Source organism: Sinohyriopsis cumingii, unplaced genomic scaffold, assembly GCF_028554795.1.
Source record: "Sinohyriopsis cumingii isolate HCF-2022 unplaced genomic scaffold, ASM2855479v2 utg002682l, whole genome shotgun sequence".
Lineage (NCBI taxonomy): Eukaryota > Metazoa > Mollusca > Bivalvia > Unionida > Unionidae > Sinohyriopsis > Sinohyriopsis cumingii.
This window is the reverse complement of record NW_028316270.1, coordinates 354,451-380,779: the sequence shown is the minus strand read 5'-3', so window position 1 is coordinate 380,779 and position 26,329 is coordinate 354,451. Positions and strand designations below refer to the sequence as shown.

Below are 26,329 nucleotides of genomic sequence, written 5' to 3'. Positions count from 1 at the left end.
GGAAGACTTCGCACTATGACTGAATTTAATTTTGTAACGAGTGTTAGGATTGGTGAAAGAACTCGATCCGTTTCGTTCCGCTCTTCCACTATAAATAACCACGGTTCACTTCATTTCATTCACCTGTTCTCGTCACAAGATATGGACTAACGTAGGGTCGTCAACCCTCCTATCGCTGATGCTGTTCCACCCAGACTATTCCATGTATGTCAAATCATCATGGGAAATTACCCAGATCACAGAGACAACCGTTTGGAAACGAAGGATCTATGTGAAGAGACAATGCTGTCTGAAGCTAGTTTTAATCTACGGTCCAGAGGTCAGACAAAGTTTGAGGAAGAGAAGAAGATGCGTGCGATGCTCTCTATATTAACTGAATGGTGTTAGCAAAAAACAACAAAGGTCCTTTTTAAGGCCAATCCATTGTTTAGAAATGATGCCTATTCTCTCTTGCCTAATTTTTTTTATTTGTCTCTAGCGTAACGCATATTCAGGTCAGCCCCTTGCCACACTGTTCCGCCCGATTGAGGTCAGCCACTTGCAACATTGTTGCCAGTGTCCAATACGGTGACGTCACCACTGTTCAATTCCTATTGTCCCAAGACAATCCCAATCCCTTGTCGCTATACATTCACTATGTTAAATTCCCTTTGTCCCTAGACAGTCCCACCCATGTTAAAGTTCCGTTGTCCCCAGAGTGCAAACGACCAATAATACACTAAAGTCCCATTGTCCCTATTTCGTCCCCCTTCGCTACTGTCCAGGTCAGTTCATTTCGTTTTGTTACAATTGCTGTTTATTTTACACGGACTGAATATTTCACACAGAAACTTTTAAATTTAGTACAATGTCAAACTTAATGCAAACTCTGGTCTGCTGAAAGTTAACTATTTTTCTTGAACGATTGCAATATTTTTATGTTCAAGTTTTGTACCCTGCATGTCAAATTTGAGTTTATTTTTCGTGACATCCTTAATATAATTTTGTTTCTTCCAAACCACATACGAAGAGAGAGAGAGAGAGAGAGAGAGAGAGAGAGAGAGAGAGAGAGAGAGAGAGGTGGGGGTGGAATTGCAAATCAAAACTTGGCAACACCATACTAATACAATTTTTTTTATTAAAAAATAGATCCCGCTAACTCAAACATGAACAAATGAAGAGATAGGTTAGCCTCTTCCTCTTCGTGTACAAATATCAAATAAACATTAACCAAGTTGACACCGTTGTGGAATAAGACTAGACTTCCAAGTTCACTCATCGTATGAGTCCGTATGAGGCGCCGTAGTGGACAATAGCTGGAACTCTGCAGTTGAAATTTAAAGTCATGTGTCGAGAATTCCAATTGCACGTGTTGAATGACACTGCGTATCATTAAAGTTCCATCGTCTATATCGCGATTTTAGATTTTATATGTTGAAATTTCATTGTCATATGTCTAGAATCCAAGTTCAAATGTCGAATCTAACTGCTTGTGTTGAAAGTTCCATTTGATACGTCGAGTATTTAGATTTCAACTGTTGAATTACACAGCGTTGGTTGAAACTTGGATATCAAATGATGATTAATTACGATTTTATCCATGCTAGTCCGATGAGAACGTTGCAGTTGAAAGTTCAATGTCGTATGCCGAGAAATCAAAACTCACACGTTGAATCGAACTGTTTTTCCTTAAAATTCCGTTGTCTAGGTCAAGATTTTAGATTTTATCTGTTGAATTATACAGCGGTGGTTGGAAGTTTTATTTCATATGTCAAGCATGTAGCTTTCATCTGATGAATTACACAGCGTAATTTAAATTTCGGTCTCCAATGTCAAGTTTTTTTTTTATAGATTTTAGCTGGTGAAGTGTACAGCGGTGATTGAAACTGTAATGTTGCACATTTTGAATCACATTCATTGTGATGAAAATTCCATTTAGTATGTCTAGTTGTTAGATTGAATCTGCCGAATTACACAGCGGTAATTGGACGTTTTAGTTTGCTTTGTCCGATTTTCTATTTTTATACAGTGAAATACTTGTTGATCTTAATAGTTACATTACACCATGAGAATATTTACTTTAACAATTCAAAATAATATCGAGTCTTAAGATGTATCATTTGTGTATTCAATTATGAGGCCACAATACATTTTATGCATTTACAGTTTGAAACTTATGGTTCGAGAATTACTAGGAACCTCTTCGCTAGAGGTCGCTCTCACTAAAAGAGCAGTGTTATTTTTAGATATGGAAGATTCCCGTTGACCGAATTTTATGAGCGACAATACAATGAAATATCTGCTTATATTTGTGCATAAAAATGTCCCTTGCACTCAAAGATAGTTCCTGAATGACGTCATCAGCAGCCATATTTGTGGTATGCTGGCAGATTTACCGTTGAGTTTATATGGTGATTTTGCTTCAGTTTCGGCTTGTTCAAAATAGTCAGTTTTGGTTTTGCATTTAGGAGAAACTGCCATGTTGTCCGTCGTCCAAGCAAAATAGGCAGAATATCGTCTGTTAGTGACCTTATCGGGAAGCATCTGTAGGAACGGTTTGGGGCTCTACTGGGTTATAAACAAGTAAAATATCCTGCATACATTTTTTTAAATCTAATTACATTTAGATGAATGAGTGTATGCCAATATGTCTTGGCAGGGAGAAATATGGAAGGGGAATGACTTTCAAAACTACAAAACAAGCTTTTCAAAAAATATTTTATAGCTTTGTTAACATAGACAAATATCTGAATTCTATCCGAATACTAATCTTCAAACAAAAACTGTGTACGCTTCAGAAGTTCAGTTGTAACACATGCATGTATCCGTTACCTAAAGAGACTCCTCACTTAGTCCTCAATCGTGGTCGGTCCTGCGGCCCGAGATCTTGCAGACGACCGATCTAATTTGTTGAAGCCTGACTCTACTGCCCTTCTGTCCTCATCTAACAAGCTAGCAGCTGAATCCAAGCCATTCGTGTCGGCTGCTAGATTAGTTAGAATGCCACCGACGTTACGGTTCAAGCTTACCCGCTTTGTTCATCAGCATAATTGCAAGAATTTTAATGTCATTAAAAATAGACAGAATTAAGTCATTCGGCATATTACTACTGTTTGTCGAAATAAGAGTAAGATCAATACTTTCAGCAGAGACGTACTCGCTCTTACGCGAATCATGATAAGAGAAATGAGCGATAATGACAAGTATCATCCTTGTTTAAAAATCATACGCGCCGTTTTACAAGAGCGACCTCTAGCGAGAAAATTCATAGTAATTCTCGACCTTTGAATGGTAACTTTCAAACTGTAAATGCATAGAAGGTAATTGCGCCTCACAACTAAATACACGAATGATACATCTTACTACTCGATATTATTTGGAATTGTTAAAGGGGAAATTCTCATCGTGTAATGTAAGTTTTAACACAAACCTAACATTTCACTAGAACTGACCGTAGAAACAGCCATGTAAAGTTTCGCAAACATAACCTTTTTTCTGTTTTATTTGTTTCTCTTGTCTATGTTTTGTATTTGCCTTTGAAAAAGATTGATTAAAGAGTCGAAAGCGCTCAACTAGCTAGATACTAGTTTCGCACTGTTCGTTGTCAGTGTATTGCAACTATCTTAATCAATTCCTGACACACATGATCCCTTGCTGGATCCAGTGCACTTGAAAGGATTGTTATTCGCCATATGATTTGTATTCTTAATATATATATATATATATATATATATATATATATATATATATATATATATATATATATATATATATATATACTGACTACCTTTCCCATTCAAATATCTATCTCATTTTGTTCTGTATAGTCTGCTACAAAGGTGTTCTAGTAATGGACACCGCGTAACAATTCAAATGCTTCAGTGTTTTCTTTTATGAGAAGCATGCTGAACTTTTACAACAATGAAACCTGTTGCGCTTCAAGACGCCTGAAAAAGCCTTTTCGTTGCAATACACTTGTAGCTATAGATAATTGTAATAACAGTCTAATATTTGTGTTTGACATATATTCTCGTGTATATCATTGATACGAGTTCAATGTTGTCTATTCGTAAAACCAGATTTACAACAGTTGACCATGAAAGTGTATGGAGATGTTTAATTTTCTCGTGATGGACACACTTTTAGAGTAAAAAGCTAATATGGGATCAACCGGATCAACCCCGATTTCCATTATTGTACCCAGCATGGAAATTCTTCAACCAGCAGAGGAAGAGGTTATAAATGAGCTTAAGTGTCCTCTGTGTTTAAAGGCTTTCAACGCACCAAGAATTATATCATGCTACCACACATTCTGCCAGGGATGTCTGGCGTCTCATATCAACAATACCGGTGTCCAGGGAAAGGATAGTCAGTTCAAGTGTCCAACATGCCAAGCAGTTATCCGACCGCCTGTCCCGAGTAAACCAAAAGATACATGGCCAACACTTTTCCCATTAAACACTGCAGTGATCCCTAATGCACATAGTGTGACAGGAGGACAGCAATGCCATCCCTGTCAGTCCAAAGCAAGGTCAGGAGAGGCAGTAGAATTTTGTGCAGAATGTAAAGAATATTTATGTATCAAGTGCGCCAGAAACCATCAAAGTTTTCAGGCTTTGAAAAACCACAAGACTGTCGTCATAGACAACATACCCACTCATCCAGAAATTCAAGTTAGTTTTATGGATGGACTCACATGTTCGGAACATTCAGGAGAAAGTTTTACATCGTTCTGCATCGATCATGACGTAATTTGCTGCGCGAGCTGTCGTCTGCAGCACAAACACTGTGCTAATATTGTGGAAATCAGAAAGTATGCACAAAGAAAGCTGACAGAAAACGGGCAGGACGAAAGTATGGTACTTCTACATGAAACAATCAAACATATGCGCAAAGTCATTTCGTCAAATGATAAAAATATGAATAAATTACAGCAGAAAATTGCCCAATATCCAAATGAAATAAAATCTTTAAGGGAAAAGATGAACCAGTTGTTAGATCGGTTAGAGGAACGAGTCAAGTCAGATGGAGAAAAAATTTTGAACGACGCGCGAAAGCTGACGACCGAAGTGAACAAACAATGCCAATCCATCATAGCTGCAACGGAAGGTTCGTGCAAGCTTTTAGATGTAACTAGATCGCATGGTGATGAGGTGCAGAAATTGTTTACACTCTATAATGTCAAAAAGCATGTTGTAAACTGTAAAGAACAACTTTCAACGAAATTCAAGTTTACAACTGTTCTGGATGTTAACTTAAAATGGCACAAGTTATTCAAGGATATTGACTCATTACCCAATGAACTAGCGGAATTAGATAGGCGTGAAGTACAACAGGAGGTCCCTATGTCGAAATGCTTAAAGCCAACCCCAGGTCAGGCGAAAAAGTTCAAACAATTGGTACAGAAAACGATTACAAAAGAAGTCTTCGTCTCACCGAGATTAAAACAGCCAGCTCCAAAGATTGTCAATATTGAAACCCCATCGTCGAGTCGGACGATGGAACTTTTGGTCGAGTTTGAAGCGGCAGGACCTGAATATGGCGAAACACCGTCATATACTGGAGCAACTTATCTGCCAGACGGTAGAATATTCCTAGTGGATTTCAACAACAAACGATGCTCACTCTTTGACTCTTTCTATCATTTCGAGGCAGATTACGTTTTGCCAGGTTCACCGTGGGATGCATGTTATGTCAATGACAACGTAGTGGCGGTGTCAGTTCCCGATTGGTTGGAATCACAGATCGTGTTTCTTTCGGCTTCCAATTCTATTGAGCACATCCAGACAATCAATACGCTTTCAGGATGCAGGGGAATAGAAGCTCTGAAGGGTGAGCGTCTAGTTATTTCCGGGTACAACATGAACAGCTACAAATATTATTGGGCAATATTAAACAAGGACGGGAGAGAGACTTATTATCAGGAATTAGAAGTGGAAGGCTTTAGCTATACCAACTATCTCGCAGTGAACAACGCAAAAACACGCGCTTACATAGCATTCGCTGGAAACAGCGCTGTTTACTGTTTTGGTTTTATCGGAAAGCTTCTATTTAAGTACAAAAGTAAGGAACTTAAGAATCCCGAAGGTGTTGGAGTGGACAGCGATGACAATGTTTACGTGCTCGACGGAGATTCTGGTCATTTGCACATTCTATCTCCTGCAGGACAAGCCCTGAAGATCATCACTTCTGGTATTCCCAGAAGGCAACGGAAGCTGTGTTTTACTCATTCTAAAGATTTCTTCTTTGTTTCAAATAATTCTGAAACAAAACGTGAAAGATGTTCAGTATATAGTTTAAAATAAGTTTTCAATGTGTTGAATTGAAAAGTAGTTCATGATGTCACCAATATGGTATTGTAAGTCTCTGACAAGTCACGTCTTCAGTGTAATATAAGAGGGTTAACTAAAGATTGACTGCTGTAAACCACTACCACCACAGGGAAAAAAAAGTTATTATACCAAATATACGACAAGTTGGTTGACGACAATATAAAAATGAAACCGACTTGCATCAATATTTTATGATGAAAATGCATACAAAGAAGATCAAATAAATGACCATATTCTATTTAGTTCAATTTTTAGGTTTCTTTTTTATGTTATTCTCTTTGAGTTCATACTTTGTTGTTGATCTTATTTCTTCAATAAATGTTTATTGTATTTAATTTTCTCTTGTGTCCGTTTTACTCCAGTATAGCAAATTTTACATAAATAATATATCAGAGAAATTATATAAAGTGAAATTATATAAATTATCTGTCAGAGCAAACACCATTTACTTTTGCGATAAGAATATATATATATATATATATATATATATATATATATATATATATATATATATATATATATATATATATATATATATATATATATATATATATATATATATGTATGTATGTATGTATGTATGTATGTATGTATGTATGTATGTATGTATGTATACCTTATTTAATGTCCCCATTCTAACGTAATGAACTTGGGCATTGTCCCAATTTGATGAAACCGTGGTATTGTTCCAATCCCAATTTAATGAAAACAAGGCATTCTCCCCATCTTAATTTATTGAAACCAGGGCATTGATTTTGCCTTCGTCTCAATGTAATGAAACCGGGACGTTATCCCCATCCTAAATTAATAAACTTGAGCATTGTCCCTATCATACTTAAATGAAATTGGGGCATTGTCGCCATCGTCATTAAATCAATTTGGGTATTGTACCCATCCTAATTTAATTTCCCCTTTCTAATGTAATGAACTTGGGCATTGTCCCAAACCTAATTTAATACACTTGGGCATTGTCCCCTCCCTAATTTAATGAAACCAGGGTATTGTCCCCTTCCTCATTTAATGAAACCGGGGCATTATCCCCATCCTATTTTAATGAACTTTGGCATTGGAGCAATCATAATTTAATGAAACAGGGGCATTGTCCCCTTCTTAATTTAATGAAACAGGGGCATTGTCCCCATCCTACTTTAATGAAATTGGGCATTGGAGCAATCATAATTTAATGAAACCAGGGTATTGTCCCTTTCCTCATTTAATGAAACCGGGGCATTATCCCCATCCTATTTTAATGAACTTTGGCATTGGAGCAATCATAATTTAATGAAACAGGGGCATTGTCCCCTTCCTAATTTAATGAAACAGGGGTATTGTCCCCATCCTACTTTAATGAAATTGGGCATTGGAACAATCATAATTTAATGAAACAGGGGCATTGTCCCCTTCCTAATTTAATGAAACAGGGGCATTGTCCCCTTCCTAATTTAATGAAACAAGGGCATTGTCCCTTCCTAATTTAATAAAACAGGGGCATTGTCCCCTTCCTAATTTAATGAAACAGGGGCATTGTCCCCATCCTACTTTAATGAACTTGGGCATTGGAGCAATCATAATTTAATGAAATATTGGCATTGTCCCCATCCTAATATTTGTAGGATATCTAGAGGTTTAAAGTTTAAATGAGGATGAATTTCGAGGTAAGTCCACAGCTTCTACTTAATATTTGTAGGATATCTACAGGTTTAAATTTACCACTTTGTAAGGCATGCCGATGTTAATGCAAGATTTAGCTTCAACATATCTAACTGTACTCTAAGTTAATAAACAACATTTTTGGATTTTGTATCTGACTAAAGCGTCGTACCTAACAATTTTAAGGAATACGGTCCACACACATTCAGTTGAGGTTGAAAATAAATACAGAATGGTTGTCGGATGCAGTGGCTCAACCTGTATCGTAAGAACATTTCTCTGTAAAAAGTGTATCATTGGTTATCTGTGACGAATAGGTCCTATTACATCTGCTAGTCGAAGTTACATCTTTCCTCTCGATCTGCTAACAGATCTTTATATGTAAACCATGGACAAATGTGTATGTCGCTCAACTTGCGGTTGTTTCGTTTTCTCAACACCTTTTACCTTTAATTATCACATGAATCAGCACACACACACACACACACACACACACACACACACACATACATACATACATACATACATACATACATACATACATACATACATACGTGTGTGTGTGTGTGTGTGTGTGTGTGTAATTTGGACTTTTTAACGTAGCTTTAACAATTTTTCAGTCATATCGCTACGATGTCTGCAGTGTGGCAGTTTATAGTGATGCCTAGCACTGGGGCATCATGCCGCAGACATGTATCACGATGTCCCACCCAGTCATATTATCCTGACACCAGGCAGACCAGTCCTAACACTAACCTCTTAATGCTGAGCGCCAAGCGAGGCAGCTGTTAGTACCATTTTTGTAAGTCTTTGGTATGACTCGGCCGGGGATCGAACCCACGACCTCCCGCATCCGAGGCGGACAAATCATATGGCAAATAACAGTCCTTTCAGGTGCACTGGATCCGGCAAGGGATCACGTGTGTCAGGTATCGATTAAGACAAATGCAATAAACTGACAACAAACAGTGAGAAACTAGTATCTAGCTAGCCAGAGCGCTTTCGACTCTATAAGAAGAATAGAAAAATACAACCATGCACAAATAAAATTATCTTTTGCAGCCGACACATTTTGTTCTAAATAATTATCTAAATTTGCTTAATAGACTATGACTACTAAAACAATGAAATATCCGGGATATAATTTGAGCTTACATAAATTTACATAAAATAAAAGATGTCGTTATGGCTCATCAATTTCTAGGTCAATACAAATATTTTACTGTATCAGCAACAAGCTGAAATGAACTAGTTGAAACACAATAAAGTTAAAATGTTGAATTCCTGTAGAAACAGCCATGTCAAGTTTCGTAAACATAACCGTTTTTATGTTGTATTTGTTTGTCTTGTCTATGTTTTGTATTTGCCTTTAAAAAAGACTCATTATAGAGTCGAAAGCGCTCAGGCAAGCTAGATACTAGTTTCTCACTGTTCGTTGTCAGTTTAGTGCATTTATATATATATATATATATATATATATATATATATATATATATATATATATATATATATATATATATATATATATATATATATATATATATATATATATGTGTGTGTGTGTGTGTGTGTGTGTGTGTGTGTGCGTGCGTGGCAATTTAGGTCAAGAATCTTTAGGGTCATTGTGGCATTGTTTCGTAGTGCTAAATATGTCAACGATGAAAATTCAATAATGCAACCGGACCTACTGCTTTGACATGCGCATAAAATGCTTTACTCGGCTGTATAAAGACAATTAGATGGCTAACTAAGCTGAAACTGATTATTTAAAGTTAAATCTTACTCATTAAACATGTTTTGTTCAAAGTTAATAATGTGGTTTACGGACATTCTGTTAAGCGTTTAATAAAGCGTAACTCATCAAAAGTTCTCTTAACGAAAGTAACTCTTCGGTATATTTTTAAAACAATTGTCAGAGTTACAAGTAAATCAACTTAATGCATAATGTTGTATAATGTGTTGTACATCCCTTTCTCGTCAACTTTGGCCTTTTCTCCTAGCAATGCTACATTTGATTTGAAAATTATCCATACGGTAAGAAACGAATAAAAACAATTCTTAATAAATAGTCATCTTAAACAAGAGATGTAAAATAAGAATTTTATTGGAACGGGTAGTTCCTACGTCAGTGACAGCCACGTGCGTGTTCGCTGACATGTTTACCGATCTCATTGTAAATATTCATACACAGCGGATAAAACTAAGTCGTTTATTCGTGTAAACGTTGCCACGTTAGTAAAATATGTTTCATATTTCAGTCGTAGGCTACCTCATTGTTTTCTGGGCATAAAACGTAAACGAGTAATGGATGGAAGGATCTATGGGTTAATATTTTCAATACAGACCCTTCTTCCTTTGGCTGGTTAATGTTGTTTACTGACCAATCGATGAGAGAGAGAAAGAGAGAGAGCATGGGGATTAACCACAAAAATAAAACAAAGATCACAGATAGTTATCAAGAGCATAAGTGACTTCATCATGTAAAGAAAAGGAAAGAAATCGTCTGCAAACAGCTTACACGTCTAACTTTCGTCTGTATACGGCAAACATTGATCAACAGAGTCATGAGAATCTATATAGTTTATTGTGGAATTTTATTTAAATTACGCTGGTGCTATCACAACACAGACCATCCTCCTCCTCCATATTGATATTGGGACATGATATCATCAGTGATTATGCACTGAAAGTAAATTGAGGAAAATAATGAGGCAAAATTACTATATTTACAACAAATTTCTGAACGCTTGTTTAATATTTTTTACGATGTTTTCAAACTGAATAATAACTCCATTATGGTAGATTTATATAATTTAAATTTTTATTCTAAATGAAGTCAAGTGAAGGATTTCGATTAGGCGTAGTAACAAAGGAACAAATATATCTTTTAAAAATGTTTAAGTTAACTGTTTATTGGGAAGAAGTTAAATAAAGCCAACTCAACTCTTGAAGAAAAGTGCCAAACAAGAGAATAGCCGTTGAAAGGCTGCAATGGATACGCTTTCTTGAAGATTAAGTTTCTTTGTTTTTACAGTTATTATAGCATTCGAATTCAACGATGGAAATAATTTTGCTGGATTGTACAATTTACCTGTCGGAACAGTAAATGTGGGGATCGGTGACGTCATATGTCCAGGTGTCTGCTGCGTTACCGTGATCCCTAACAAAGAAATTTAAACTTTGTTGTTAACAGAATCTTTCATATAAATCGGTCATTCCTTTCTTTGAGGGCAATCCTCAAATGTATGTCAATAGTTTCCAGTCGGCTATTTACAAAAAAAGATTGCTTGAGAAGTTACGAAAGATCGAACTATATTTTCATTCGTAGCATTTTGGTCAATCCTACGGTAAATAAAATCGCAGAAATAGCCAAGTAGTCCAAATAGGTTATGATTTCTCTTGCGGATTTTTTTCCGGCTTAAAAAATGAATGATTTCCTTCTGTAAAGGACGCCCGACATATATCCGAAGCATATTTTAGTACTGCAGAAACAGCTGAGAAAGTTCTGAATTAGTCATCGTGTTGAATAGAAGAATTACACCCGATGTTCATAATTTAGCGTTAGAAACTAGTCTTTGCCGAGTGTCTGACAAAAACTTTGGATCCCGAGGGTGGAACTTTTTTATCTTATATTGAAGCTTAAAGAAGGATTCTTTTTTTCTCTCGTTTTGAAGGAAAATAGGTGGTATAACTTTCAAACATCAAAACATTACCTGAAGAATTCCTTACTTTAAGATAAAGCCTAAAAAGTTAGGTTTACACTGAACTTGTTCAGTGTATACTTTAAAAGACGTTTTAACACATTTTACCTTTCAAAGAGCAATGGTTGAAACTGCTATTGTAATGACAAAACACAGAGTCCTAAGTGTGTACTGCTGGTAGCTTGCGCAGTGATACAAATGTGAACGGCTGACAAAATAAAATCCACTCTTATCCATAAAATTAGTCGATAATAATAAAATAGTCCTCGATTCAACTTTGCACTAGAATTGATTTCTCCTCAGAAATAAAACCGAGAATACGAATTTATAACAGTGAACGTTTACAAGAATGCCTTTTTTCTAAACGAATTGCCCTCAGGAAGGTCTACACTTATGCAGATCGATCAATGCGAATCGGATGTTTGCGGGACATTTTTTAAGGTAGACCTCTGCTTGCTTTAGCACGTACATATCTTGCAATTATTGGTCATGTTGATCATTGTCAAAGAATGTTCAAGCGATGATGGAAATCAGGAAGTGTGCACTATGCTCGCAGTGAAAGGTCAAAATAGTAAACGAGTCAGGATGAAGGTCACGTGTTATCCTGCGCAGGTGTTCCACACTGGAAAACACGATTATGCACATAGAATGTAAGAATCAACATCTGTGAGTCAATATCTAGATATGTAACTAGCAACTTACTTGTCTTTCCAAACTCCGTCGGTGGTGGGGTCGGTGCTGAAATATTAAATCAAAAGATCACGTTAGACTAAGGAAATTGATCTTACTTTAGGGTGATCAGGCAGATTTTGACTCAGCCCCTCACTTCCACCCCATTTTTTTGCTTTTACGTGCAGTCAAGACATAAAATCCTAAATGAAAGGAAGTCGGTAGAAGAAACAAAATAAAACACATATTATTTCCTTAGTCCTAATTATCATTCCCCCAGTCTACGAAATTTTAAATAATAGAGACATTTTGAAAACAATATAAAAACGTTGAGTAGATACAGAATTGCAATAGAAACGGACAGTTAAATAATATTCATTTCGATCATGAGAACTGAAACTTTTCTAATATCCGTTCGTATTTTAGTAACAGTGGTAACAAAATCCGTAGAATGCTATGGAGAAGAAAGACCATTCACTGATTAACTTGTTACATAAAACGAATAAAATATAACAAAAAGTATCACTTACGATGTGATCTTAAAGCGCTTTTAATATTAAACACAGGAAAGCGTACATGACACAAGTTTTGAAGGATAAAATGGAATTTGTCATAGTTTCCCCTATGGATTAGAAACAAACCAATTCATTTTCGGGGATGGAAGGGGGTTAAATGTTTGTTTGAACCGGGATATTCTTTTTCTTTTGACTCTGGAATATTTTTTTCTTCAAGTAATATGATGCATTTGATTCATCTTTGTTTTAAACATGAAAGAGAAACTATATTTTTTAAGCCATTCGCAGGCCTAATTTTCTTCCAGGTATCCTAACCTCTTCTTCCCACACATGCACCACCGACCGAAAATTAAATGGTATGCCCCAAAGCTAACAAGTATGAAGTTTTAGTGCATTTTGTTATATCATGTGCTGTCGATTTACACTATTTTTATTAGTGTAATTTAAATAATTCTAAAATCTTGTCAAACAGTCGCGATGCGCTTGTTCTATTACATTTTATAAATCTTGAATAGACGCATCACATATGTTTTACATAATGCAAAATTAGTAAATACTTTAATAAGCCAAAGCGAATTTTTAACCGAACGATTTCAACCTTGACGTGAATCCCGCTAGAAGTCACATGTTTTCCATTGAATCTTTCAAGGACTTCCATACAACTACTGTTGCAAACTGGAAATTCTAAAGCGTCCAGACTGTAAATAATTTTAATCTAATTAATACATGAACAAAAATCTCACAGCTTCACATTTACATCACAACTTCCTGTCAGCCTCACAACTGTATGGTTTCTCCTCATTTTATTTTCGTAACGTAGCGCCAGTATTTCACACCGTGAAAATATACAACTCAACCACTTAATGCAGATAACTATTTCTACTATTCCACCATAGGCCAGTCAAATCATGATTTTAAGCCTCATTTTGCCTGGAACTCGACGCTATATTTACCATCATAGCAACAATAAACGGCGAATTCCGACGAAAGAACAATACCCTCTCGTTTATTCCACTGAGCATTATACCAGTCCCCAATTACAAATACCGCATATGGAGACACACAATCAATTCACAATTATATTTTAATAGGGACTGCTGAGCGACAGATATACTCATGCTGCACTGACCTGAAGTCACTAAAAATAAATCATGCCATGAAATCTCACCAACAATGTACTCCGTGACATTTGCTCCAAGTAACTGGCTAATTATTCGGGCTGAGGACTATTTCCCCAGCACCGAATTCCCATAATCAAACAAATAATCACAAAATTCAAATAAATCCTTACAATGGAGATTTGTGAACAATTGCGCATACTCCAAATTTATTACAGTTCAATCTCCTTCAGTAATTACAGAATTAAAATATTTTTACAACCTTTAATTAATAGCCCATCCCAGTTGTTTTGCATAATACAAAAGTAATAAATACAATCTTCTTCAGTAATCGAAGTATTGCTTTCATTTCTGTAGAGATCAAGTGAATAATTTAACTCGTGCAAGTCATTTCAATATCATTTATATATACATGACGTTTCAGCTTCATCAGAACATTAAAAAGAACATCACTAAAGGTCCAATTATCTTATTGGATGGGCATATTTATGTGTTCAGTATTAATTTTCACAGATTAGATGCTGACCTCGCTTACCACAGTTGTCTGACGGAAGTTAAAAGCTTCAAAAGGAATAGCGCGAAGAAGACAATCATGCCGAGTGTCAAAGTTTTTGGCTGCTATTCCATTCCATGAAGGCACTCGGCCATTATATATAACTAAATTTACTCTTAATACATTTTTCTCTTCATCAAGCCATCGCTTAATTTTGTGCGCTAGAGCAACCTTAAGTTACAGGCATTGCAACGTAGGAATGGTCTGACAAAGGTACGCTTACCTAAAGAAACTGGATCGACAAGTAGATCTCCGTTCTTTTTTCCGATATTAATGGTAGCGGTGCGGTAATGTCAGAAAAGGCGGAGATCTACTTCTTGGTCAAATAACGAAACGTGGTTCATACAGAGATATGCGACTCCGCGAAGCCATTCTTCGTTAATTTAAGAATGACGGTAAATGCGACAGTAAGTTTCTACTTACCATTCACTCGAATAAACTCTCAGAAAAATATTCCATGGAAGAATTGCGCATGTGTTTGCAAAATTTCAATAACTTATAATTCTGTGAAAACAAAATTCAAAATCTCCTCAGTAAATAGCTGCTTTGGTAAAACAAAAAAGTAAACGATGGACTGATGAACAGAAAAATATCTGGAGTAAAATGAGTCATGAGATTATGGCTCAGAACCTTCATGGACGGAAATAAAAGCCATAGATAGAGGGTCAAGTGTGGACTGGGCTTTTCGAAGTTACTAACCTTGTTTCGTTTGTAGTATGATGCTAGCACGGTCATACTAGTAATCAAAGGAACTTTTGATACTGTATGATCCCCCCATTCAGTCTATTGTTTTATTTCAACATTAAGCTTGCTTCAGCCACCTGTGCACTTAACACCAAAATACGATACAAACTATATGAACTTGATTATCGATCACAGATATTAAACAAATCTACTTACTCCTTGTACCACTGGCGCGGCTTTTTATCTACACCTGAGTCACTGGTTATTTCCACGTCACCCAATGGTTTCATGACTTTGGACATTGATACAGAATTTGCTGACCTTTTGTCCCAGAAGCAAGTCAAGCAAGTTGACCTTTGTGACCTAATATTCAAACTAGGGTGCTGAAATTTCATTCCAGAAGCAGTTCAGAGGACTAGATTTTGTAAGATCACATGCGTGAAGGATGGACGCGGAACAAATATAAATAGGATGCACCAAAATGTACTGACTGCGACAAGGAACACTCCACACTTGATATGGAAACCAGAATGTGCTTTTAGAAACTGAAAACATATCTCTCAAACCTTGTATGGTCTAGCATAGGTGTGAGTAGCAATTTAGAGACCCGACCATTTAATTTTCAGGCGAATGGACGGTTTGGAATGTTTTGAAAAATCTGGTTTTCAGAGAGCTTAGAGAAGTACACTAGCTCTTACGTATAACAAAGCGAGAAAACATTATATTCATTGCATTAGTTGAAAAAGTTAATAATATTATTTTAAATGAAACAAATATCATCGGAGCGATAATTCTGGGTTCGCCCCTGACAAATATCCATGTTCGAAAGAAATTCCCAGCCAAACACACCCACAGTCCGATTCTTCTCTGATCTTCCCAACTATTTTAGATATTTTAACATTTATGATGGAGTGCTAGGTTGTTATTTGTATTGCTTTTCACATGACTTCCTGAATCTCGCAACCTACGAATCATGCCATCAGCGGTCCAATTGTCACGTGATATCAACTACAAAAATGATGCAATCCTCTTGGACAAAAAGATCAAATCAAAGTCGAATGATATTTGTACCTCCCCCACCCAACACCCCCAAAAGAATAAAGAAAACAACGAAAGGACACATAGTTATCAACATGTTTATTCCGAGAACAACGACCAGAAACCTGCTACTGTCGCATCAACCAAGAGAAAACCAATTCAAGTGTTCTGGGTCGTAGGTTAAAACACTGTTTTAACCGACGACCCAGGTACCCGGTGGGAGAAAGCCAGATTCATCAAGCGGTTTTGTTCATCCTACATGACTATGGCATTGACGTGTTCTCTCCTTTATACTTTCCATTTTGTCTTCCAGGCCTGCATCTAGCAGCGAAGAACAATAACAAATCATTGCCCGAGCTTTCAACTCATTGAAGCGGGCGAATGTGCGGTCTTACTTGTACCTCTTCTGCTTGTCGAGACCTTCTCACTTAAAGTCACAAATGGGGGATACAAATGGTTTAGAAAGGTTGAAGGAACACGTTATGCTCCGAATTTGTGACGAATTTCAACAGTACTTCATGTTAAAAAAGTACGTTTACATTTTTTTTATTTCGAAGAAAATCACATGGAACAAGTCAGTTTCTTCATATGAAACCGAAGTGTTGAGCTGAATATAAATTGGGACACTCGGATATTCGTGACCCCTAAGGTATCGAATGGGATATTTCATATCCCACGGTTTTGGAATAGGTAACTATTACTAATTCAGTATTACTGTAACTTACGGTCACACATGTTACAGAATTTCCGGCAGTTTGTCCTGGCCCAGCCCTGGTAGCTCTGTGCCGTACAAATCTCCGATTCATACTTGTCACAGTTTTGATTCTTGTCGTAACACGTTGCTATAGAAGAAAGGGAGTCAATCAATGAACTTGACAAACAGGCTAGAATCCTGTTTCCAGTGCGTTTAAACATTCAATTAATTCAGTCTTTTTTTATGTAGCCTTTGAAGTATTAAACGCTAATATAATTGCATTTATTGAAATTCGTACTGAAAGATCTTCTAAAATATGACCCTATAGAGAATTTTTGGCCACACTAAGGAAATGCTACTATGGTACAATTCCAAATCCTAGAACATAGAGCAATTAACACAAAATAAACAAAAGAAAACAAATGGCGGCTATTAATTGGTTGATTGGCAACGATGACATAATTGTTAAATAATGAATGTCAGATTTTTACTAGTATATATCTTTCTTTAATGACATCCCATGTACCGCCGCTGATGACGTCGTGCCAATATTAAACAACGGACACTGTGTCGGTCACATGCTATTCTGATTATAGCCGATATCATTTAAAGTTCAAAGTCAGATCGCAATCAATGACCAAACCCATTTTATGACGATCACAGCTCACAAGCAGAGAACATTTTTTTTTATATTCTACGTAGAGACACATTAAGGAATAAACTGGCTCTTTATTTTCCATACTAAGCGTTTGTTCTCAAAGATGTCAACATCGTTGAAAAAACGCCACTTACTGTTACAGAATCCACATCGGTATGCACAGTGCGACCTGGCCCAAGCTTCGTAGATACCGAAACACTGCTGGTCAGTTATGGTCACACACCTGTCTGAAACATCTCTACAATCTGGAGTATAAAGATACTGGCGTGAACACTTGGAGATAAAACATCTTCCTTTTGCATCGTCTTTTGGCGTATTCTGGCTTCTCTTTTGTTATGAACAACGAACAGTTTTTACTTAAAAAACTGAGTTGAACTATATAACACAAGTCGGCTCGTTGAACCACAGTATTGAAAGGCAATCATAGCCTCGAAAACAAATACTAATGAGCAGACCCCCAGGTCAAACAGTCCGCATAGATTATGGCTCTGTTTACCAACGTCATCTGGGATGGGTGGAGTTTTCTTCATAACTCAAAGTGTATAACTTGACCAACATTTTGAAGTTAGCTTACTTTCAGTTACAATCAGCGTAGAAAAAATTGGTATTTTTTAAAAACATTTTGAGTGAGGATTTATGCTGTGCAAATTTACCTTGGACAGAAATTGCAGAAAATATTCTATTAGCCAATTTTAAGAATAATCCATAAATACAACTCATTTTTTACAATCTGATATCATATTAGAATAATATTTTTATAGGAAATAATTGATGTCATTTTTTACAATCTGTATATATATATATATATATATATATATATATATATATATATATATATATATATATATATATATATATATATATATGTGTGTGTGTGTGTGTGTGTGTGTGTGTGTGTGTGTGTGTGTGTGTGCATATATAATAATTTACGTCATTATTTACAATCTGATATCATGTTAGAATTATATTTATACTCTTATATTACGTGTTTAGGCTCGAATAAACAGAACAAAAGAAAGAGTGAAAATTTTACAAATAATTTTTTCTATGAAAAATACTGTAAAAATGAAAAAATAAGAAATTACGGTTTTAGGAATCAAATCCAAAAATAATCCAAGAATAATAATAATACAATTTTAGAAGTCATAATAATGAAATGTTCTAATGAATTCAAGTTCGAGTCCCGACGAAGAATTCAAGATGGAAGGCAATGACGTATGATGTATCCTGTACAGTGATGTTCTCTACAGTTCCTTGTAGAAACACAAGAAATAACACACCGGTGTTGAAAATTCGAATAAAATTTTAAGAAATGCCTTTGTTCTATAATTCTGTTCGAGCACACGTATATTTCCAGGAAAAAAGAATTTTCCTTTTGAATCCAAATAATTCGAATAAACATTAAAATAACTACAAACTGACACAACAAAAGAACACCTTGACATCAAGAGTTTTAAGCCCCAACTGACTAAATTCTGTATAAACATCGGTATAAAACCTGAATACTGCGCAAAACAGATGCCCGGATGAGGGTCACGTGATCATGTTTAGATCACGTACTCTGAACGTGGCCCTGACAAAAACCAATCATTTTACTCTAAGAATTAAAAACAAGTTGTTTACTTCACTAAAAACTATTTACAAGTCAAGGGTCACTTATCCAATACAGCCTCGATCTCACCCTTATTATTCCCACAATAAAAAATAAATTTAAACAAAAGAACTTGTTCAGGTGACTGTTACTAATTTTGAGTTAAGGTCGGGAACTAGGTCGGCTTTAAGTTTTTACAAATGAACAGTCAAGGTCAAACTATTTTCTGAAAAGCTTTCCAAATCACGTAAACAATATTATATTATAATAGCATGTAATATAATAAAAAAATGTAAAGCTGACAAACAAACAATAGAATTAAAATAAATATAAATTAAATCAGATATAAATTAAATCTATATATATATATATATATATATATATATATATATATATATATATATATATATATATATATATATATATATATATATATATATATATATATGTATATAACAATACAGGTAATAACTGACGTACTTAAAATCTGGAGCAAAAACCAATCTAATTATACACTTACTGGGATCCTCAGTTGTGGTGGTACTGGGAGTAGTTGTGGGCTTGGTCGTCAGCATCATGTTACCCGGCTTTGCTATATAAGAAAGCATATACGAAGTTTTTAACTCTTGTTTTGTTTTGGTTTTTTTTTTTTTTTTTGCGGTTTTTTCGGTTTTGGGGTGTCTTGGGGGAGGGGATAACCAAGAAAACAAACGCATTAGCACAAACTAGCTAAATCCTCTTCTGACTCATATCAACACTTTGAAACATAATGGTTATTAAGTCTGACAGTTTTGTCTGCCAATCTTCATCTTTTGTTTCTATCCGTGGATTGTTACGAGGTCCGACACGTTAAGTTACCAAGAAGCAGAAAAGGCATTTGTCCAAACGTTTAATGTCGAAGGTCAAAGTCAGGGTTATAGAGGATGAAATTTCTTGCAGCCTGTGTTTGGAATCATTTAAATTTTGGTGTTTTTATTTGCTTTATGTTCCTAAATGAATGACACGTACATGCTATATAAAGATATACATGCATACAAGTTTGTTGTTTTTATATTTTGTTTCCATCTGAGAAATTCGAACTCACCTCCACAGTGACCAAATTTGCAGTAGGCAAAACAATTGTCCTCTGACCACATACGGTATGTTTGAGAGGTACACAGATCCCCGCTGTCGTATTCCTTACAGTTGGAAAGTTTGTCCAAACAGGGTTTGAGAGTTGTACCTTTGATTAAAGAGAAATAATGTTATCACCGAGATGAAACGTCGCAGCGTAAATGGACGTGAGACATGGAACCTCATAATGTAAATGGACACAAAAGCCTTATCTCATTTAGCTAATCCATACTTTAATCATGAAGAGTATGTAACCCATGAGAAACAACATGATGCACCATTGTTTGAAAAATATTTTAAATATATTTTCCAATTTATTTTAATCTCTGAAATATTCTTTCATGTAAGGAACAGTGATAGTAAACTTTAACTACCTTTATTTGGGGGCCCCGAGTAGCCTTGTGGTCTAAAGCGCTCACCATTACTGACCACTGCCATCTCACCTCTGGGTTCTTCCTCCACTATTAATGTTGGCCGCCATGTATAGTCTATCTTGTGTTGAAAAATGGCGTTAAACCCACAACAACAACCTTTCTTGGAAGAAATTTTTCTAGTGTGTTAAATTACTAGAATGGAACTGGCTCACACTTTAGACAGTGTGCGATTGACTATTTTTCTCCTTTGTTTAAGTTATTTTGTCAATGAGAAAAAAACCTTAAAACCGAGAAGCAACCAAGAAATTCCATCCAAACTGTTCTTCTGTGACGCAATAAACATGCCACTGCCTTAACGGAGTGTAGACTTTTTACTGATTCGTGTCAGTGGTGGTGAAAATATAAAGAAAACTAGCTCAAACAGTCTTTTTCTGCTTGCGATAGTTAATTCTCTTTGTTCTTTCAATTTTTAATCATAATCAGCCTCACGGCAAATAATTCATTTCATGTTAAAAATTACAAATGAAGCATGAACTTAATCAATTCATGATGTCATCGCTGCACAATGCGTGTTATGCATCTGTATAATCGGATTTAGACATACCTACTAAATAAAGATCGTGACAAATATCTGACCCATGTCTGATGGAACAGCTGCTATACGTCTCCATCTCCAAGAACTCATAGACTTTTTGTGTAAAATACAAAGTGATCGCGACAATAATTAATTTGCAGTGTTTGGATATCATACGCAGTGATTAGCAAAAGAGTTTTTCTTAGAAAATCCACATTATTATGTGCAGTAAAGACAATTCGTTATTCAGAAAGAAATACTAATACTTGCAGAACAAAAACCACATAAACCCAGACAACGATGAATACTCAATATTTGAGAAGGATCCACAATGACTGGGACAAATGCAGACTACTTTATTTCACCGAATTATAGAAATCAGACTGTACAATACTCTGTTCATATACTAAGTAACAGAAAGAAGCAAAACTGACAAGTTTTGTAAATGCTTAACAAATAATTTTATTATCAAAGTTATAAAAAAATTTTTTAAGGAGAACACAGTGTTCTAAACTGAATCCAAAATAATCATTGAAAGTTTAAAAGAACCGAATGTTCCGAATGAATTTAAAATCCTCGAATAAACTGGTCTTCCAACAGTCCTCATGTATCAAAACGGCATTGTCCTGAACTCTTTTGAATAATTTACAACAGTCCCAGAAATATATTTTGTCAATGAGCGCTATGTTATTCCTATGAATAATCCAAACAAAACCTTCCTCTCAAATAATATCCAAACACAACATTAAATTCGTCTGCAAACTGATGGTTCAACAAAACACAAAAATTTAGACCAGACTAAAATTGTCCAGCTCCACCTACTTATATACAGGCATAAGGGGTGAAAACTCATTTTGTTACTACTCGGTACCTGACACTTTGCAAATATCCCACGTCGTAAAAGAACGTACCTGACCTAACTCATCCAATGGGAAATAACTTAATTATTCTAAGAACCACCTAGTCAATGAGACATTGTCCCAAAGTTGTTAACAGGTATTATTTATATTATTATTAATGATTATGAACACCTACAGCAACAACTATTTAGAGATCCTACACAGTCTACACTCTTAATATCTAATAAAAGAATTGTATACCCGTGTACGAATTTGTAGCTATCTAATATACTGACCATAGATAATTATTGCAATTTACAGCAATGATCAAGACAGTGATGACATTTTACTAATCGGTCAAAATGGATAGTGGACGTGAAACTGAAGGCTACTTATACTGGACATTATAATTACTCACTTTTCTGGCGGAATCCAAATTTATCCGGAAACTGAACACTGTCCACAGTTAGGACAGAATCCATACTTAATTGGACAGTTACAAAACCACTTTTACAGGCAAAATCCCCAGTTGTTCTAACCGAAAAAAACAACGTAATTCTTATACATAATTTGAGGTGTTGGTGAAAGCTAAGAACTCACTTTTCGGGCAGAATCCACAATGATCGGGACAATTGAACTTGGCCCATGCTTCGTATATCCCGTGGCAGGCCGTATCTATAGGATAGTTCCTACAGTTTTCCAGACGGTCTTTACAAGCTTCGGCTGGATTGAAAAGCATGACATGATGTGTTAAATGCGCTTATAAAGCAAGTGATTGAACAATATTCCCATCTGGAATCGGACCCCATCTCCCTATTTTAGTGCACACTCGCACCAACTTCTATTTCCGAAGAAAGCAAGTTGATTTACATATGAATAAATCAATATTGGCAATATTATATTAAAATAGTATCTGTCTAGCGGAAGGACGATGGAAATTAAATATGGAGTCGTTGTTGCAGACACAAATTTTCACTTCGAGTGTGGAGCTTTCTAAAACGAGTTAGACTGAATAGTTTATATGTAGAGAGTTCTGGACCATAGTATACTTCTCTCTTCAAATGCCCACGATAAATAAATAAATAAATAAATGACGAACGAACGTCTAATTCCAGCACTCTCAATGTGTACACTACTCAAGCCCAGCCCTGATAATCTTTTTATTATAAATGTTATAAATACGATGAAGGAAGATTATAAAATCTTACAATTACGGTATATATAAAAAATCAGCAAACCTGATTTATTTCAGTAAATGAGAGAGGTATGTGCTTAGTCAGACTAAGGAGTAACAGTGTCGCCAATTAAAATAATTTTGACCAATTAGATTTGAGGTCCGACAATTTGGTTATGTTCAGGGCACGAATATACAATACGAATGCACTTCCGTGCCTTTGATAGATAGGTTCCTTAAACAAGTATAAATCATTTAATCAAATTCGGAAAAAGTACAATTTAAGCTGTAAAACACCAAACTTTTTCATCGGTTAAATACAGAAAGAAATGCAACAAATTGCAGACTCTCAATAAGACTCAGTGCGATACAAAATACTTTGGATGTGGTTTTAGTGGACAAAAAGGCCATAAAAACACAAGGCTAATTGTATTTATCCTACGGAACCATTTTCTAATAACTTTTTTTTTCTTTTTTTCTTTTGGGGCACCAGACAGATGCCCCCCACCCCTTAACCAAAGAGTAAGTTGTTTATGTGTTTGTGTTTTCCCCCATTGATGTGTTGTATCTGTTATTGTTTTTAAAGGAATTTAAAATCAAAGTTTGAAATTAGAAATTTTGATCGGGGTATTTCTAAAAGTGGCCCTAGTGTATCTATAAGGTTGTACGTCCGAATAAGGTTTCTGTCACCTTTTCCGGATTTCCTGCCTTAGTTCTTTTTAAGTGACCTTGCTACAGGTCCCCTATGTCCCATGAGTGCTATATGTTGGTGCTGTTTGTTTTGTTTGCTATATTTGTTTACGTGTTGGGACTTAGCTCTAAATCAACTTTATAACCCAGTTGTTCTATTTCTCCCTTGATGGGATTTTTGTTTTGTTTTTGAATTTTGTCGAGAATGCGGTGTGTTACTCTATAAGTTTAAATCCTTAGTGGTTTGGGTGTGTGTTATATAATACCGCTCTCGTATGTCAGAGATAGGTAACTGTGCTCGAGATGGGGTCCATACTTTATTTATTTGGTGTATTTCTCTCATCTCGAGCAGGTTATCCGCTTTGTTTCCATGTTCTGGCGATGACTTCAATTAGTATATGGTGTAGCCGATGCCAACAGGCAACATAATGTTGGATACAGTCTTTGTACTAGTTTGCTTGTGATCATTAGATGTAATTTATCAGCATCTTGGTTTTTAAAATCACAGCTGCGTAATTGTAACATCTCCATTTAATGCTCTAGCAAGATGTCTAATAGCACGACTGTAATTGCTGCGCTAGAATGATTTACACATAGCATGTGCTCGACGTATGCATTTATTTATTTGTCGCGGGCGTATGGAGAAACGCGTTGTTCTGTTAAATTTTAAAATGGTGCATCACTCTTTACGTATACACTACTGAACAACCCTATAAGTTTTTAATATAGCAACTTGTACAATTTCAAATGATAGCGGCACAATTACATGAATCGTAACTTTTAGAAATGGTTGAACGTTAAAAAAAAATCGCAATCATACCGCATATAGTCATCGCTACAAAGTGTACATGATATTTCTCTTATATTATTGCTAAATAAATTTGAAAATGTACTCTATTAGCATTGTTTTTCCTCTTAATTCGTTATAATATTGTAGCCTGCAGAGGTCTTCATTGGGCATACTATGTCAGATAGGCAGTATATACACAAATTCTATTTTGACTCAACGCAGCATTAGCATGGATTAACACAGCCAATAATGTAACTAAGTTTTCAACCTGTTTTAGTTGGTTCAGTCGTCGTAGGGTTCGTGGTTAGTTTTGACGGTGTTGCTACTGGTGTTAAGGTGCTCAATGTCGTATTCGGCGCAATTTTTAGTGTGCTCGAAGTTGGCGCTGGTGTGCTTGCTGTCCTTATTGGCGTGCCGTGACTTGTTGATGAAGATGCGTGCGTAGTGTGAGTCGCCGATAATCCTGTCACAATTATTGGTGACAGTCGGGTTGTATTAACCGCTGCAACATGGGACCCGGTACTTAAAGATACGTTAGATGCATGGGCTGTAGTGGACCCACCTGCAGGTGGCGCTGTAGTTTGATGGCCGGCGCCAGTTATTTTTGTTGCAGCAGAGGTGACGTTAGTTAGTCCTCCAATTTGTCCGGACGAGGAAGTGCCAGTTCCAGTTCCTCCGCCTGTAGTGGTTGCATTTCCTTGCAAAAATAATTTGCGTATGTATAATGGTTGAAAACTAACTCTCAACATAATAAAACAGTATATGTAATTATCATACGTTAATTAAATATAAATTCATTACGAAATAAATACAATTGACTGAATGTTCCGCACGGAACAGCAGACATTAGTGCTCAAGATGAATTAATTTCTATACCTTCCAGGTCTCGTAAATTTGAATCCTTGACGATTTTCAACTAATCCAAAGAAGAAAAAATGTTAATTCTATTTGTCAACGTACATGTGAACACGCTGGTTATTTGAAACGATGTTAATTAATCAAGAAAAAGGGTGAATACCCTTTTATGAACATATAACCCACGACTTCCTTGAAAATGTTCACGCCTATTCATGTTAAGATCCTCAACTTGCGAAAGAAAAGATTGTAAACTGATGTGAGCAAAGATGTAATTTTAACAAACAGACAATTGTTTATGTTAGTCTTTTATCAACACAAGTAAACTATTCACTGCGACAACAATTATACAATCAATGATTCCAAAATATATCGTTTTCGGAACATAATGGCGACGTAAGTTACGATATTTGCAAGGTATTTAATAACTTTATAGTAATTGGCACCGTGATATAATTTCTCAGTCGTCGATGAAATCACATGGAGAGTTACATCATCGAAGTAAACAAATCATCGGCTCCAATTGGTCAGTATTATTGTGGGAAGAAGAATCCTAGAAATGTATTATGATCACTGGGTTGAATGCAAATTATGGGCTTCAAAATAGTAAGCCTTGGAGATTTTGTCAGTAACGTTTATAATATTAATTATATCTCTTTATAAAACTAATGCTTAAAATAAAGTATATCATAATAAATGTTATCTCTTTATTCAAGTAATGTAGACAAGAGCCCAAAT

At 35.7% G+C, this 26,329-nt stretch overlaps 2 protein-coding genes across 2 annotated transcripts in view; one reads left to right on the top strand and one right to left on the bottom strand.

Moving 5' to 3' along the window:
* The first annotated feature begins 3,900 nt into the window (after nucleotides 1-3,900).
* LOC149770124 (uncharacterized) lies at nucleotides 3,901-6,646 on the top strand. Its single transcript, XM_089949357.1, has one exon. It carries the CDS (start codon nucleotides 4,140-4,142, stop codon nucleotides 6,282-6,284), a length of 2,145 nt encoding a protein of 714 aa, XP_089805483.1. The 5' UTR covers nucleotides 3,901-4,139; the 3' UTR covers nucleotides 6,285-6,646.
* A 3,880-nt stretch (nucleotides 6,647-10,526) lies between these two features.
* The window catches only part of LOC149770123 (uncharacterized), a 66,141-nt gene continuing 50,338 nt past the window's right edge, over nucleotides 10,527-26,329 (bottom strand). The window contains exons 13-21 of the mRNA XM_089949356.1: nucleotides 25,005-25,433; nucleotides 22,683-22,805; nucleotides 20,267-20,404; nucleotides 19,703-19,774; nucleotides 17,726-17,836; nucleotides 16,965-17,081; nucleotides 12,365-12,400; nucleotides 11,053-11,121; nucleotides 10,527-10,644 (exon numbers count right to left, since the gene is read on the bottom strand). Coding sequence (XP_089805482.1) covers nucleotides 10,631-10,644; nucleotides 11,053-11,121; nucleotides 12,365-12,400; nucleotides 16,965-17,081; nucleotides 17,726-17,836; nucleotides 19,703-19,774; nucleotides 20,267-20,404; nucleotides 22,683-22,805; nucleotides 25,005-25,433 — 1,109 coding nt within the window. The 3' untranslated portion in view covers nucleotides 10,527-10,630. The remainder of the gene's footprint in view (nucleotides 10,645-11,052; nucleotides 11,122-12,364; nucleotides 12,401-16,964; nucleotides 17,082-17,725; nucleotides 17,837-19,702; nucleotides 19,775-20,266; nucleotides 20,405-22,682; nucleotides 22,806-25,004; nucleotides 25,434-26,329) is intronic.